The sequence below is a fragment of the Acinonyx jubatus genome, chromosome A2 (assembly GCF_027475565.1).
Source record: "Acinonyx jubatus isolate Ajub_Pintada_27869175 chromosome A2, VMU_Ajub_asm_v1.0, whole genome shotgun sequence".
Taxonomy (NCBI): Eukaryota; Metazoa; Chordata; class Mammalia; order Carnivora; family Felidae; genus Acinonyx; species Acinonyx jubatus.
Window position 1 is genome coordinate 28,022,509 of NC_069383.1, and position 16,954 is coordinate 28,039,462.

General features: G+C 38.1%; 1 protein-coding gene across 4 annotated transcripts in view; it reads right to left on the reverse strand.

Moving 5' to 3' along the window:
* ASB15 (ankyrin repeat and SOCS box containing 15) overlaps positions 1-16,954 on the reverse strand; it is a 60,149-nt gene that overhangs the window by 18,110 nt on the left and 25,085 nt on the right. For 3 of the 4 annotated variants that reach the window (XM_015067298.3, XM_015067301.3, XM_053218150.1), the window contains exons 1-5: positions 14,072-14,223; positions 9,104-9,176; positions 2,639-2,747; positions 771-823; positions 548-679 (exon numbers count right to left, since the gene is read on the reverse strand). In XM_015067298.3, the coding sequence (XP_014922784.1) occupies positions 548-679; positions 771-823; positions 2,639-2,745 (292 nt within the window). In that variant the 5' untranslated portion in view covers positions 2,746-2,747; positions 9,104-9,176; positions 14,072-14,223. Of the gene's footprint in view, positions 1-547; positions 680-770; positions 824-2,638; positions 2,748-9,103; positions 9,177-14,071; positions 14,224-16,954 lie in introns of those variants that run through there. The other variant, XM_027075385.2, reaches the window with a different exon arrangement.

The window sequence follows — 16,954 nt, forward strand, 5'->3', positions numbered from 1 at the left end:
TTTGCCTAGATGTGACAAATATTATGTTAGAACATCAAAATTATTAATACTTAACCCTCTGTCAATTCACTTAACCGTGAAGTCGATTCACTGTGATACTGATTCATGTTTCCACCATGAAAAAATTAATGCAATATAAGTACAAAATATTGTAAATATACTTGTGCATGATAATGATCTTTTGAAAACTGTTAACTCAAGACATAGTTCAAGATGAAAAATTAAATGCTGACTCCCAAAAGCAAAATGTTTTATATTTAGATCAATTAATTCATGATATATACAAGCTTTTATTACTTTTAGGTTACAACCACATCTTTGTGCCAACTTTATCACATTCATAGAAGGATTCAAAGGGCGAAAACAGAAGCTCACAAAATGTGTTGGTTCTTAATTCTGAGTGTAAAACATGGGTATTCTCTTTCCCATGTACAAAATTATCTTTTATTCTGCTCTTTCTTTTTGCTTTTTATGTTATGGGAAGTTATGGGATCACTCATAACTTCTTTTGCTTCTGTTGGGTCAAAGAGATTTTATGTTCTCTTACCATCCAGAACAACTTCAAGTATTTGTTGAATGGGTTGAACCACAGCTTCATGCAATGGAAACCATCCTTTTTCATCAGCTTCATCCAATGCATGTTTATACTTCACATATTCCTGGAGCTCAAGAATGTGACCTAAATTAAACATACCGGCTGGTAACAAATCTCTGTCTTGGCAACGTGAATTCTTCAACCTGCCCCATTCTAGGCAATACACCCATTTTACCTTGTTTTATGGCTTCCACAAGTTTTCTGTTTTGATCACTCAGTGGTACAAACCTACCAGAGAAAGAAAAATAAGCCATATTTATCCTAGTGGTGTACTTCAAAAAACCCAAACGTTTAACTTATATTGAGTTTTTGTACATGATTTTAATTATCACGATCTACAGGAAATGCACACAACTGATTTTATCTACTGTATTAGTACCATGCTCTAACCAACTGAGATAACCAGCTAACTTAAGTGTGTCTCCTTTAAAAACGTAAATGCTCAGGAATCAGGAACAGTATATTTGTGATACACCAGACCTAGGCACATTAGTACAGATGACAAAATACAAGATTATAACACTGTCTCTGTAATGAGTTCTAAGCAATGATAAAGAATTAAACAGTTGTAGTCGGGGTCAGGAGAGCTAGTTTCGGGTTTTGTGATTTAGTGTCTCTGTGTAGTGGTTTCTTTATCTCTAAAATGATGGGATTACATAGGAAGATCTCTAAGGCTTTTTCCAACTTTAGAAATTCTATGCTCAGTAAATGGTGCTTTGAACTTAATAATTGCTAATTAATAATTGCTAAATTGGGAGCTTATGATCCAACACTGCATGTTAGAGTCTTTAATCAATGGATCTACAAGTGAAAAGAGGTTGAGCGTTTTACTGAACAAATTCCAGTCATTGGCCCAACCCTCATGGCAGTTCTCTGGTGTGTGTGTTTATTCTAAGGAAACAAGGTATTTCATAACAAATTGATTCAACTCTTTTAAGCAGAAACATCTGTTAGCATTTTACGGTTGTTAAAGCCTTCTTGGGAATTCTGTTGGGCATAAGGGAAAAACGAAAGAGACCCAGTTTAAAGGTACCATGTCCATTTTTAAGAAGCTCATAAGCAATAATTTTATAGAACTGAATTTATTCAAAAGCACTACTAGGGGTGTCTGGGTGGCTCGGTGGGTTAAGCGTCCATTTTCAGCTCAGGTCATGATCTCATGGTTCGTGGGCTCGAGCCCCATGTAGGGCTCTGTGCTGACAGCTCAGAGCCTGGAGCCTGCTTCGGATTCTGTGTCTCCCTCTGTCTCTGCCCCTTCCCTGCTCGTGCTCTGTGTCTTTCTCTCTCAAAAAATAAATAAACATTAAAAAAAATGAAAGCACTACTAAATTTCAGAATACAGGATTCTAAGTACTATAAAAAAATGTAAAATTTATTTTCATCAGAAGTGCAATGTGTGTTGTTCAAGACAGAAATCTACTTTTTCAGTTTCAGACTCTATAACTCCTTCCTGCTAACATAAACATCAATTTTGTATATAATTTGTTAACTTCTGTCATTTGGAAAGTAGATAATTAAATAGGCTATGGTTTACATATTGCTGTTTTTACTAAAAGCCCTCGACTCTTCCCATTCATTACACTTAGGGCCTAATCCATATTATTTTTCATATTTTGAAGATCCAAAAATGAAATACATTACTTACAAAGGCTGTCTGAGTCAGTAGCAGAGTGGGCTCTGGAATATTCAGAACAGATCTCTGTAAACCTATTTAGTTGTATAAACTGTACTTGCAAATTTGTTCAAGTTACTTATTGATATTTTGATTCTATATTAATTTAAAAAAATAGGCAATCCTATACAACCAAATTCAATTAAGAACTTTCCGTTTAGGTTATTTCCATCTTCCACAGGAGGAGGGGATTTGGGAAGATCATACTGCTAAAACCTATGCACAGTGGCCCTTGTAAAGCCATTGGAATCCCTGCCAGAGAAGAAGAGTAAGCATTTCCCTAGAGGAGAAGTCAGGAAGAGTCATTTTATCTGACAACAAAATGAATGCCATAAAGAAATTTTGTTGAGCATAGTCAATTTGAATGTTACCTTTCAGAAGAAAATACAGACTTGCTGGCTTCAATGGATTCTTGAATACTGAGCTGAATATCATAACTTGTAAGATGGTCTTCATCGGGGTCATCATTAGTATCCATGACTGGATATAAATTTGAAAGAGGCAATTTCTTATTATCAGCAAACGACACAGAACAGTATATACAGTTAATGTGAAGATGCAAAATGAAAAACTAAAATGCATTCACCGTTCTTCATGGAACAAACACAAATGCAGTCAACATTTTAATCCGTTTTACATATGAAGCCCATCCTAACCTTTGACACCTTTAACTACCCGCCATTTGGGTGTCTGCATTTTCTGATTTTGGACTTCCTTTTCATTAATGGCTGCCATTAGGCTAATAAGAACACACTTTTTCGACGCTTCTGACTTACACTAATTTCAGCCCATCAGTTTTCTGAAGACGCTGCTCTACACAGCACATGAGAAGTACATTAGAAACTTAGACCAAGAAGAAGGAAGACAGAGACAGGAATAGAGAACAGGGAGCCTTTCACATTCTTACCTTTTAATGTTATACCTGCTGTGTTTGCTTATTTGCTGATGTATTCTTTTTCTCACATCAGTAAAGGTTTGGGTTGGCTTTGTGTTCAAATTCTGCTAACAGACTCTACACTCCCTTTGAGGGAAGGGCTCTACCTCACTCATCTCTCCACCCCTTACGACTCTAGAAGGGGCTTGGCCCAGAGAAGCTTCTCAATGAACATTTGTTGAATTAAAGTAGAGAGAACAAAATGTCCCAAATGCAGTGGCCTTGCCTTATCCGCAAGAAGTGTAACAGAGCAGATAGAGAAGATGTGAAAGAAACTTTAAACAGAAGGAACTGAGAACTTCAAACACTGTTCTTCGTGAGCAACTACTGTCTGGTCTCACATATGAAGTGAACAGGTTTTAAAATTCCAGAACTTTAAAATAAGACAGGGGATGGGGTGCTGGGGGGCTCAGTCAGTTAAGTGTCTGACTTGGGCTCAGGTCATGATTTTGCGGTTTGTGAGTTCGAGCCCCGCGTCGGGCTCTGTGCTGACAGCTCAGAGCTTGGAGCCTGCTTCGGATTCTGTGTCTCCCTCTCTCTCTGCCCCTCCCCCCACCTCTCTCTCTCTCTCTCTCTCTCTCAAAAATAAACATAGATAAATAAATAAACATTAAAAAAATTTTTAAGTAAGACAGGAGAGGGTTAATCTGACAAAAACAGCTTTAGGCATCTGGAGAACTTCCTTACTGACTGGCTCAGCTGGGTGATAGACCACATGGGTTCTCCGGGTACTGTGGGACATCTAACTCTATGGACTTGTGCTACCTGCATTCCTGGCCATGGAAAGACCCTTTCTGATACCTTGGCAGAAGGGCATCCTTAATTAGTTAGGGAGCCTCAGTTGGGGACGCTGGAACTGCTACTACGTGGCAGCTCTACAGGCATGGGAAAGACCAGCTTTATTAAGGGAGGCTTAGTTGTGGGCAGTTCCAGCAGGTGCATTCACCTGGAAAACAATAAGCAGAGTAAAAATGAACTCGTGCTTTCGAAGAAGAATAAAAAAAACGGAGAGGCTTTGGGGCTTATTTACATAATTTATTGATTCCTATTTCAACTCGTCCTAATGCACTTTCTTGTTTCAACCAGATCAGACCCACCACAAACGGTTGGGCAGGATGTGCACGACACAAGTGTTCCTGGCTGAGGGAATCCAGCCAAATCTCCCCTAATGGAGTTGTACAGTCCCGCAGAGTGCTACACACGCCCCAAGGAAGCAGCATCTTTTTTTCATTTGCAACAAAGTAGTTTTGGCCTGCGGGATTCCTGAATTGAGTTGAGCATTTTTTAACAAAGGCAAGTTAAGCAAAAAGGTGCCTAATTATTTAGTGTTTTGGATAGTAAATGAAGAGAGATACCTTTTAGCAGCTAGTCTTCCAAACTTTTCCCAAAGTGGAAGGGTCTTAGGATTGGATTACTCTCCTTCAGACAAGGTAAGAATACTATGGCAACGACGTCCATGCTGCTTCTTGACTTGAACCTTCACATGGCTACTGTTTGGTCCCCATTTTTGTTTTCTGGCTGGTCTTACAGGGAACGTCGTGTAGTGTTATGGTCTCAGAGCATCATTTGAACAACTGAAATAAGGACCCTCTTAATTCCAAACCCAGAGCAGAGACCAGCCATCTTATGGAGCCCCTATTCATTCTCCTGCATAGTTCCGTCCATTACAAGCCACTGCTATTGACTGGCCCATCTTCTCCGAAGATAGACACAAAAATGTAGATTACTTCTCATTGGTTTATTTCTTCAAAATATCAAATTAAAGGAGTGAGTGTCTCTCATTACTATTGGGCCAGGTGCTCTCTCTTCTTGAGAGAGAAAATTCAGTAAGTGTAGAAATAAAAATAGTTCTATGACTAGGTTTAATGATCAATATGAAATCATTTTTGATTAGTGGTACTTTATGAGCCAAAACGTATTACCTATTTGAAACTTTACATCGTTGTGTGTTTTTCCAAGGAGAAAAAAAAAATGGTTTTCCTTGGGCAATTTTCAAAACACAGCTGATATTACCACTTCTCATTGCTCAAGTTCAGATAAACTCAAACTTCTCCACATACTGATAGCCAGGGTGCCTGACCTGTGGACATACTGCATGTGAACTCGATAGCATCATTTTGATTGTATTTTTGTTGTTCTGCACCAGTGCCCTTACTATCATCTTGGAACATTAAAGAGAGAATAGTAGTGATGTTGGGAGACTGCCCGTGAGAGAGTAACGACATTCAGTAAGTGTATTTCCTCACACGGTGATATCTTAGTCTTCTCAAAAAGCCAATATGCGCTCTAGGGGTCTTATTTGCCAAATACACTCAAGTAGTATTTTACTTTTTATTAATTGCTTATTCGTTCATTGTCTGTCTCCTCCCCCTAGAATGTAATCCAAGAAGATCAGAGAATTAGCCTGTATCTCCAGTGCCCGAGAAGCACCATCTCAAGGTCCGTGGTCTCTATAACTGTGTGAATGAAAGAATGAATGAATTAGTTAATAAAAAAAAAAACAAAAAACAAAAACCCTAACATAAGCTAGGCCCTGCTTATGGAGATTGTTGTCCACTGAGACAAATCTGATTGCCCTCTCTGTGTTTGGCTTCATTCTTCTCACCTCTGCTTCCACATTTTCTCCTTCTTCATTCGCAAGCCCCTGTGGCTCTTCCATGCACATGCCCCATACACTATGTCAGGCCTGGCTCAAGACGTCCCTCCTATGGAAGCCTTGCTGAAATTCTCCAGTTCCCCTCTGGCCTTCCTTATCTGCGAATATCTCCTCTTCTATAATATTTTTCCAGTATCTGGATTTCCACTCCTTCTGTATTTGCCTGGCAAATTTTTCACGTATTTGTGTTCTGTATTCTCACTTGGGTTATTAGTTTTCTGAGGGAAGAAAATATCTTACTTACTTTCTTTTTCCTTTTCTATCTTTTCTCTCTACTTCCACTGCTAGTCAACTACAGCAAATGGCTGTTCTCAGTGGAAAAAAAGTTGTTGACTCATTACCAGCAGACACACACGGAGTCCTTCAGACGGCACGATTAGATCATGAAGTTCAACCTGTGGTATTGCCTGCTGCCTCTCTCACTGGTATCACTGTGGCGATAGGGGGATTGCATGGCTTTGGGATTAGTAATGAGATCCAGAGCCTTTTACCTATTTAAATCACCAGCTCAGTTCTAACCCTGCTTGAAATTTGGACTTCCAGTACCTGAGATACCATAGGCTCCTTAAAGAACTGAGTTGATCTGTGGAAAGTTTCGCTTTTTATTTTTTAATGTCATTTTAACTGCCATCCAGAAGAAGGGTACCTAAGACTCTTAACTGTTTTGTATCCATAATAAGCCTAGGGTAGAAACACTGAAGAAACCCCTACCACAGGGAACAACCCGTCTTACACAAGCTGTCTCCAACCTTTTCCTAAAAGCCCAGGACGAAATAAAGATCTGTGTGCAAGTGCACTAAAGTGTCATAGAGATCATCAAAGAGCATGATTGTAATAGATCTAGAGACATCATGATGCAATGAGAAGAGCAAAGAGAAGAGTTATTTATGTGTATCTCAAATTTAAAATGACCAGGATTCAATTGCCTACCTTTATTTAAGATTATTTAAATAAAGCACCAGCCAGGAATCTGAGGAAACGGCGAGCAATATTTCGACATCCTTTAAGACCTATTCACAAGTGCTCTACTTCTCAGTCTAGAGAAATTAACTGATGCTTCCTAAATAATGGTTTCCCGGTCTTGTTCTGGAGAAGCCCTCTAGTGAGATTTATTTCCCATACGTAGCTGCTTACAAACTAATTGGAGCAAGTATGTTGGGAAATTAGCCTTTTCATTTAAAGCACAAGTTAACCACTGATGGATGAATGGATAAAGAAGAATGGATAGATGAATGGATATGTATAATGGAATATTACACAGCCACACACACAAAAAATGAGATCGCGCCATTTGCCACAACATGGATGGACCTAGAAGCTATTATGCTAAGTGAAATAAGTCAGACTGAGAAAGTCAAATACCACGATTTCACTCATATGTGGAATCTAAAAAAAACAAATGCATAAACAAACAAAAAGCAGAATCAGGCTTACAAATACAGAGAACAAACTGATGGTTGCCAGAGGGGGAGGAGAAAAAGGCGGCGGCAGGGGGGGATTGAAGAAGGAGTTGCAGGCTTCCAGTTAAGGAATAAGTCATGGGAATAAAGGCACAGCGTAGAAAATACAGCCAATGACATTGCAATAGTGTTGTATGGTGACACATGGTAGCTACACTTGTGGACAGCATAGCATAACATAGAGTTGTTGAGTCACTATGTTGTACACCTGAAAATAATGTAACATTGTGTGTCAACTATACTCAACTTAAAAATATTTAAACAAAAAAAAAGTAGAGCGCTGGTTAACCTTCCTTAAGGTCAAGAACACATTTGATGAAAAGCAATGGATTCTCTCTCCAGAGGGATGCATGCCCACTCAAAATTCTGCATAAAATTTTGAAGAATTCATGGGACCTCTAAAGCCCTTTCCCATACCCTCCCCCAAACAATCAAATTTAGGATTTTCAAGTGCTAAATGTATTATTCAGATATCAGTAATTATTAGTTTACTTTACAGGTAAGCCTAGTAAAATCCTAGATTTAGACAGTGGGAAAAGGGAAATTTGGTGGTCATGTAAGTTTTTGAAAATTTTTGGTAGCAGGCACCTGGGTGGCTCAGTCAGTTAAGCGTCTGACTTCCGCCCAGGTCATGATCTCATGGTTTGTGAGTTCAAGCCCAGTGTTGGGATCTGTGTGGACAACTCAGAGCCTGGAGCCTGCTTTGGATCTGTGTCTCCCTCCCTCTGCCCCTCCCCTGCTCATGCTGTGTCTCTCTCTCTCTAAAAAATAAATAAACATTAAAAAAATTTTTTTAGAAAATCTTTGATAATAATAACAATGGTGATTATAATAATAGCCATACATTATTGAGTCACAGAGCTAATAAGTAGAGTCTGGACAGATCACAGGTACCTTCATTTTTAAGGTCTTTCCAAAGCTGCAGGAAAACAACCCCCCCCCCCCACACACACACAAAAACAACACAACACTTTGATCTTGCTCTTAACAGCCAGTTCTTAATGACAATAACTTCCAAAAATAAAAAAACAGCTTCCAGAGACACATAAATCTTTATCTTTGGCTCCCTGCAATAAGGCTTTGTGTTGCTTAGGGTGGTCTGGGGCGTCCTACACTTGCCTTCATTCTGTACTTTGCGTCATGGAGTCTAAACATTACTGTCCTTAAAAAGTGGATCAGCATGCCAGGCGGTGCCCGACTGAAGTGACCAGGAGGTTAGGATAGTGTTGTGAGGTAAGCTGCAGGAATGAACATGGGTACATTATACCTCTTTGCATCGGATTCTCTAAACTAGCTCCAATCCATTTTCCATGCTAACACTGTACTGTTGATAAGTTTGTGGGTTCTAAACAGGCTGGTTGTAACAGTTCCCAGAGTGTACAATTCACTTCCATGCAAGGAAGGGCTTTGTGTCCATAAATATCACCCTGCCCCCAGCATCTGTCACCTCAGTGTCATTCGGTTGCATCAGTGAAAGACTCTGTCCTTTACGGCTTATTGTTCCGTCTTCCAGTGTCCCTTTTAAAATGTCAACAACACTATACTGGTCCCCAGTGCAGAACTAGGATCTCTTGGAATAGTTACTGAGGGGAGCACGAGAGTGCACAAGATGGCAGAGGGTCTAAGACCAAGTCTAGTGGATGGTAATAAGAGGGAATAAGAAAAAGGAAATATAGCAAAATTTAGATTTCTTCACAGTTTTATACACAGTCAGCTCAAATCCAATCCCGAAGGTACTGCTGTGTGAAATGGGGAACCCTGAGACCCTGAGGCAATTTTCTCTCACCTTGAAACTGCTATGGTTTTCGAGTGATGTGTTCATTTACTGGAGGTCCCAGAGAGAATCATCAGGATTTGTCCTATCAGAGGAAAGGCAATAGTTAAAGAGGATTTTTACTTTTTGGTTTTGTCAAGAAAATACAGTTATTACATTCAAAAGAATGTTCATTTTTATTTTCCTGCATTTTGACCATTTATATGTGCAATTTTAAAGATAAATTGACATCAGTATAAATAAAATTCTGTCATAACTTTGGTATTTATTGGTGGCTGCACACTTTTGCTTTCTTCGGAACCCTCTAGCACAAAGTGGCAAATCAGATCAACAGCTTCATGGGACTGATTTCAGCGAGTCAATCAATCCCCAAGAGATTTCAGAGAGAACTAAAACTCTCTGTCAGAATTGGGTTCACCCCACTGACACAGGTAACTTTATAAGTAATAAGTTACAGCAATTCCCTCTGCATGGTGTAATCCTGTAAATGACAGGGAGAACTGGACCAATTTTCCTTGTTCTCCTTCCTCCTTAGCACGACATGCCCTGCTGATGAATTGCACATGCACAAGTGCACATACACACTTAGTCCAGAAGACGAATGCTACTTATATGTCGACTCAAAAAGACACAACCTGATATTTTAGAAGAGATCTAAGAAAAATGGACATATTCCTTTCTAGACCAATACTATCTAAGTATGATATCTGGTATGTGATAAGAATTCACTAACTGTTGGCTGAATAAATAATTGAATAATCAAATATACACTACTCTTAAAATTAGCAAATTAATAGATTCACCTTATGTTTTTACGTCCTGTGTTTTTGCAAGTTCACTTCCAGTTTAACTGAAGCTTAGTTTCTAGGTAAATAGCCAGTGATAAGACCTGTCACGCTAGTTTTTCTTATCTCTACTTTCATATTACAACATTAGATATTTTACTCTATACTGTTGATTTCCATGTCAAATTCAATTACAACAGAGATATAGAAAGATGTGTGCTAGTTTGTGAAAATGATGCAAAAAACAGGAAGGAGATCTAAGTTCATTAGTAGGTGGGTTTCTAGAGGAATATAAACGTAGAATAGAAAAGAACAGAGCAAGCACGATCCATGAAAAGGCAACTTATTAATAGTGGCCTTATCACAGGCAAGAATGATAATACATTTTTTTTAAAAGTCCAACCATTTGTTTATAATTCTAATTCTAGAAATCTATCTTCTAGTAACGATCAGAGATGTGGACAAAAAAACTGTATGTGAAATGTCATCTCAGCTGTATTTAGCTGCCAAAACAGTAGAAATAATAAAGTGTCCAACACTTTTAAAGTGTCCAACATATAAGAAGTTTGGATAAGACATTATTGCATATCTAAGCAATAGAAAACCATACAGTTATTAAAATTAATATCCTTGAAGAATATTTACTGCCATAGATAAAGTGTCACACATGAGAATGATATTCACCTAATCAGATATGACTGGCCACTTGGAAGGAACTAAAACTGACTTTATGCAACCAAAGCTTATAAAGCCTTCGAGAAAACTGGCCCGGCATCTGGCTCATAGGCTGAACCTTACAGGTGGTGAGATAGGTCACTTCCTGGCAGTCCAGGGACCTTGGTGACTTTGAGAAGAGAGAAATTTGCAAAGTTTATAGTAAAGCAGGTGAAATCTGGTAGAGGGATTTCCTTGGCTTGGGAAAGAACAGCAGTCTGAAAGACTGATCCCTTTACCTGAATCATCCAAGCACAGGGTTTGTTACCTAAGTTATTCTATTTGTCTGCATGAGACCAAAATTCCATTTTCCTCTAATTAGTGAGTGGCGGCTTTTGAAGAAAGTAAGGCCGGTTACAATAAAATAGCTACATTTAGTTTACACAAGTGAGTTTAGGGTAAGTAAAAAATGTTTTGACTGTATTAATTAACTACAATAACAATAAAAATGAAATGTCTCTAGACCTCAATAAAAGTATTATTATGTACTATACATGTATATGTATACTACTCTATATTTGTATATACTATGTATGTGTATACTACTGTATATACAGGTTCATTTGACATGACAGAAGTTCTGCCTGGGGCTCAAGTCAAATCTTTTCCCATTCAAAGCTCAAACAATAATGAGTCATTGCATTTCTTCATAGTTTATTCTGACATCATATACAAGCCGTTGATATCTTTTTTGGGGAAAAAGTTGGATGTAGCAATTGAAACTTTGTTCAAAACTTGCCCTCTGGATTAGCCACTGCATTAACTATGTCTGATGTGAGTAGTCAACAAACATTACCTGTTATCATTCTATGGTTGAACTCCTCTGGAATGAGGAATGAGAATTCTAGGGGTTGTTTGGCAATTTTAGCTCAATTCCTCACCCTTGAACAGACACTCTGACATATTCATTATTTCCTTCTTCTTCCTTTTCTCTAGAATCACCAGACTTCAGAGTTGACCATTAGATAGCTCTACCTGTAAATTCCATTTACAACATGGCGAACAAGTAATTGTCTAGTCTCAGCCCTCAACACCAAAGTGTTGAGGAAGCTTACTATATCCCCACAGAGCCCTTCGGTCAGCTTTAACAGTTAGGAAAAAAACATTTAAGTTGAATCCATCTCTTCAAATCACTATTCTATGATCTTAGTTCTATTCCCCAGAGTCACACTGATAAACTGTTGTTCCTCTGCTACATGAGAGCCCTTAAATCATTCCCCAGGAAGGCTGTTAAGTCTCCAGTGAGCCTTCTCCTCCTGAGGCTGGACAACTTTTCTTCGTGTGCCGTGGGTTCACCTCCCTCTGCCATCTTGATTGCTTGTAAACACACTCATTTCTCCATTTCCTTCTAAAAGTGGCTCTGGACCACGGGCTCTGATGGCAGCACAATAGCTGTAGTCAGATCAACAACACAGTATTAAGCAGGGATGACCATCTCCTTTTTCCTAGACACTATAGATTGGTTAATTTAACCTAAGCCCAGATTAATTTGGAGGCTATCATGTTAGACAGTTGATTTGGACCCCTATTGGCCCAAATCTTACATCTCATGTTTTTTTCTCACATCATTGCTGGGAAATTCTGTGCAGGACTCTGTATTTAACGCTATTACATTTCTTTCTTTCTTTTTTTTTTCTTTTTTTCAATGATTTGACTTTTATTCCAGTCTGCTAAGATCTAATGCATTTCTATCCCTGCAAGTATTGTTCTATTTGTACATCTGTTTGCATGCCTTCTATATGTCCATCTGCACTATTAATAATGACACATGTTGAACAGAAATTGGCACAGGACAGAGAGGACTTCAGGTTGACACTGATCTATTATTTAGCACCCTTCAAGAAAAGCTGTTTATCCAGTTACAAATCCTCCGAAATACATCACCATCTAGTATTAATGTCTCCTTTTTGATAACAAGACCATCATCAAGAAATACTGTCAAATACTTTGTTGAAATACAGATGCATAATGTCTACTACATTTGCCTTCTCGACTGAATCAGAAAGACAAAGGAGAAACACTGACCCACCAGTTCTCAGTGATTATTATTTTTTTTCCCCTAAGGATTTTCAGACCATCCTATTCATTCATTCAAAAATATGTGTTCAGTGTCTGCTATGTTCCAGGCATAGTGCGAGACACAAGACAGTAGGATCCATGCCCTCAGGGAGTTTGCTGCTTTTAAACAATGCATTCTAGACTTCTCCAGAAACAACACAAATCACTCCCTCCCCTTCCAAAGTTTGGCAGAGAGTTAAGCCCGCAGCACATCCTCAATAAATATTTGTTTTGTTGAATTTGATAGCTATTATAAGTAACATGTATTGAATATTTACCTGTGACACACATTACACTAAGTACTTTAGTTGATTATGATGTTTAATTTCTATGATACACTTTCCCCTATTTTACAGATAAGGAAACTGAGGCACAGAGTCGTTAGGTAATTTGCCCAAACCTGCACATAATAGTGAGTGGTGGAGATGTGGATATAAACCCAGCTGTTTGTCATTAGAGACCACACAACTGTAACTGGATTAGAGTTTGGCATTAGAGGCCACACATACTGTAACTGATGATCCATCTACTGTAATAGAATTAATGAAAAGGAGGTATCATTTTGTGTTCCAAATATTCGTAAGTTTTCTAAAAGAGTTTAAGCAAACAATCAGCAAACCTATCAAACAACTCTAGTAGAAATATAAATATTTTAGGTAAATTTTCATTTGAAAACAAGCTATTCCCATAGAGACAACAGAAGTGTAAAATTATGATAATTTATGACAATAATATAATGTTCTCAGCACAAGGCAGTGTTAGGACTTCCTCGTCTATATCACTACTATTTCATAGAAATCATTTCATTTTAGATTTAGAAGCTTCCTTAGAAGTTATGTGTTCATTTAAGAGCCAGATGGGTGATGGTCTCAGGTAAGTTCTAAAGACTTTCCAACCTCAAGATTCTATGATTTCTTTTGCAGAAGCAAATTTCCAATTCTAGAGTTCCTTTTATCATCTGATTTAAATGAACTTAAAGGAATTTTTCTATCTGAATATAAAGCATCCATCTTTTGCTATAAGTGATGAAAGAGCCTCAATAGAAATTTATTATAATTATTCACAAAAATAATTTAATTTTTTACTCAGAAACCAGGCCAGCTAAGACCCTTCTGGGCTTCCATAGTGTGTATATTGACACTTCCTACAAGCATATTCATTCTTGGTCTGTTTTTCTCATCATATTATTATGCTTCATGACCATGCCACAGAGTTAATATTCTGTAAAGAAGCAAAAACAACCCTGCCTATATTCTGTGATTTTAAAAAGGCCTCAGGAAGGCAAACCCACTGGTGGTCAACTGGAAAAAAAATAATGAGAAACTACCACAATATGTATTTCCATCTGTTTAAAATATTCCCAATACTAAACTACTTAATAAGCTAGCTGGTGAGGTACAGATCAAATATTTCATAATCTCACCTTTTGGAATGATCGTCTTGTCATTCTTATCCAGGGCCTTGCCTTCCTAAACCAGAGGAAGTGCCTTGGAGCCAATGTGTTCCTCTGTGTGTCTAAAATTAAGTACCCAGTTGGTGGTTAAATTAAGATCTGACCTTGTGCAACTGAAACATAAGCGGTTCCTGGCACACAATAAAGTATTACCCATGACTTCTCTAGACTCCCATCAAAAGAAACATAAACCCACAGAGGTATAATAAGATTATCTGTATCCTGATTGGTTCAAAGATTGCTCATGAAAACAAATGATCTGCCAACCCAGCTGCGATGAGAGTTCCTGCTAAGGGAACCAAGTAAAATCACTTCAATAGAATTTTTCGTCTTTTAAAATTAGTTGTTCAAGAGACAAAACTGTGAGTCTGTGTGTCTGTAGATCCATATCCACTTGTAACCAATTTTAACACACAGTTTCTCATTCTTCACCTGTTAGACCCATGTCAAATCTCAGTAAATACAACCATCTTAGTATATGAATTTACTGTCTTTCATTTGATTTGCATTTAATACCTGCCGGTCTGATACTCAGATGGGGATACAACATTCAGCAACATCTAATGTAATCAGATATGTTTAGGTCAAGTTGTAAAACATAGATAGTCTTAAAAAAAAAAAGGAAGCAGGAGATGTAAAGCAAGAAGAAAATCAGGATTTTAACCAGGGAGGGTTGTTCATTTTCTATTTTAAAAAATCCATTAAAGTTGAATGTCTTGCTGATTTTCTGATGAAAAAAATCTCCCTTAAGTTTGTTTTGACATGGCTATCCTTGGATTAACTCAGGCCACTGTCAGCATTCACAAAGCCATCTGGCTTCTGTCCCCACTACTCTACTAAAACAACTCTTCTTAAGGGCTTCAGTGACCTCCTAGTGTCTAAAGACACCACGTTTATTGCTTTCCAGACCCTCTTGGATTTCCTGTCATTGGTCTCTCCCTTTTTCTTGAACTATGTATTCCCAGGCTTTGAGGAGCACTATATGCTTTTATTTTTCTTCTATTTCTCTGATCCATTTTTTGGTACTTGGTGTTAATGAATAAACATATCAATTGTAGTGAATTTCCCAGTTTTATTTCAAAACTTGGAATACCATAAATGTGAAATCAGAGGTCCTAGCTTTTTGTGATAATAGAGGCTATACTTCAGTCACCCTGGGAGCAAACCCTGAGAAATATTATGTATTTATACCACTATTAACTATAACTTGAAATAGTCAAGGTTGAAGGTTAGAACATTGTGCATGTTTTATAATTATTAATTTAATTTGGAACTTTGCAATAAAACATTGTTACAAAAAACAAACAGCACTGTGAAACTTTAATTTTTATACAGTACTTTTTTTTAACTTACAATATTAAAAATTCATATGAAGGTTTAGACTATAACGCAATTTGTGGGTGAAATCTATACCAAACATTTAAAAATGTGGTTTGGCACATTTCAGGGACATTTCTGATCTTATACCAACCAATTTATGCCTGTTTTATCCTTCTATATAATAGTTATTATAGACCTCCTTAGATCACACAATATTTAAAATAATGCTTAAAAAACAGAAAGAACAAAAAAAGAGGGACTATGTGGCAAATAAATGAAAATATGTTACTGATGATGTAGGCCTATGAACAAATCTTGCCTTACCACTTATTGGCTCTGTTACTTTAGATTTGCTGTTTAATTTTCTGAGATCCAATATCTTCATCTGTAATGTAGAAGTGGTAATAGTAATAATAGCCATTATAATGATAATACAAATGACCATGACACCCACCACTTTTTTAAAATGTTTATTTATTTATTTTATGACAGACAGAGCGTGAGCAGGGGAGGGCTAGAGATGGGGGGGGGAGAGAGAGAGAGAGAGAGAGAGAGAGAGAGAGAGAGAGAGAGAGAGAATCCCAAGCATGATCTTCACTGTCAGCTGGAAGCCAATACAGAGTGCAAACCCAGCATGGGGCTCAATCCCATGACTGTAAAACCATGACCTGAGCCGAAACCAAGAGACAGCTGCTTAACCTACTGAGCCACCCAGGTGTCCCAGATACCCACCATTTTTTTTTTTTTAATGTTTATTTCATTTTTGAGAAAGAGCAAACAGGGGAACAGCAGAGAGAGAGGGACAGAGGATCCAAAGTGGGCCCCATTCTGAAAGCAGCCTGCCAATGTGGGGCTTGAACTCACAAAGTACCAGATCATGACCTGAGCCAAAGCCAGGCTCTCAACCCGGCTGAGCCACTCAGCCTCTCCAGACACCCACCATTTTTAAGAGGTCTATTCCTGAAATAGTTCATCATCATTTCTACACATACACTAAAGCATGCTTTGAGTAAATTCAAATATTTAACAGAATGCTCTGTTCATAATGCTCATAACCATTTCCAACATTTGCCTGTTTGGGAAGTTGGCTTTTCCTGTTGATTTTCTCAAAATGGAAACAAAGGGAATCCAATTTTTGAACAATGGACTTCTAGGCTGCCTGGAAAGGGTGTTTCAAGCAAGGTGTGTGATCAAGCAGTGAAGGACTGTTGAATTCTACTACTATTGTCCTGAGGAAGGCACCTGTAATGATGCTGACATCCAAATACATGTCCCTTATATCTATATATGGCAAGAAATGCATGTCCTGTTTCACAGTGATAATTATAGCAACTGATATGAAGAGTCTTAGGTTGAAATGGTTGAAGCGCAGTGTTAGAAGTTCTGTCCCTGGAAGCACTCATTTTTATTTTGGGAACAAAGGATTTGGGTAGCATGGTATGTTAACTTCCAGAAAGCAATGTGGCATCCTGGCCATCATGTTTAGGGTGCCGGCTGCTACTCCTCACAGGTACTCTGTGTTCCTGCAAACGT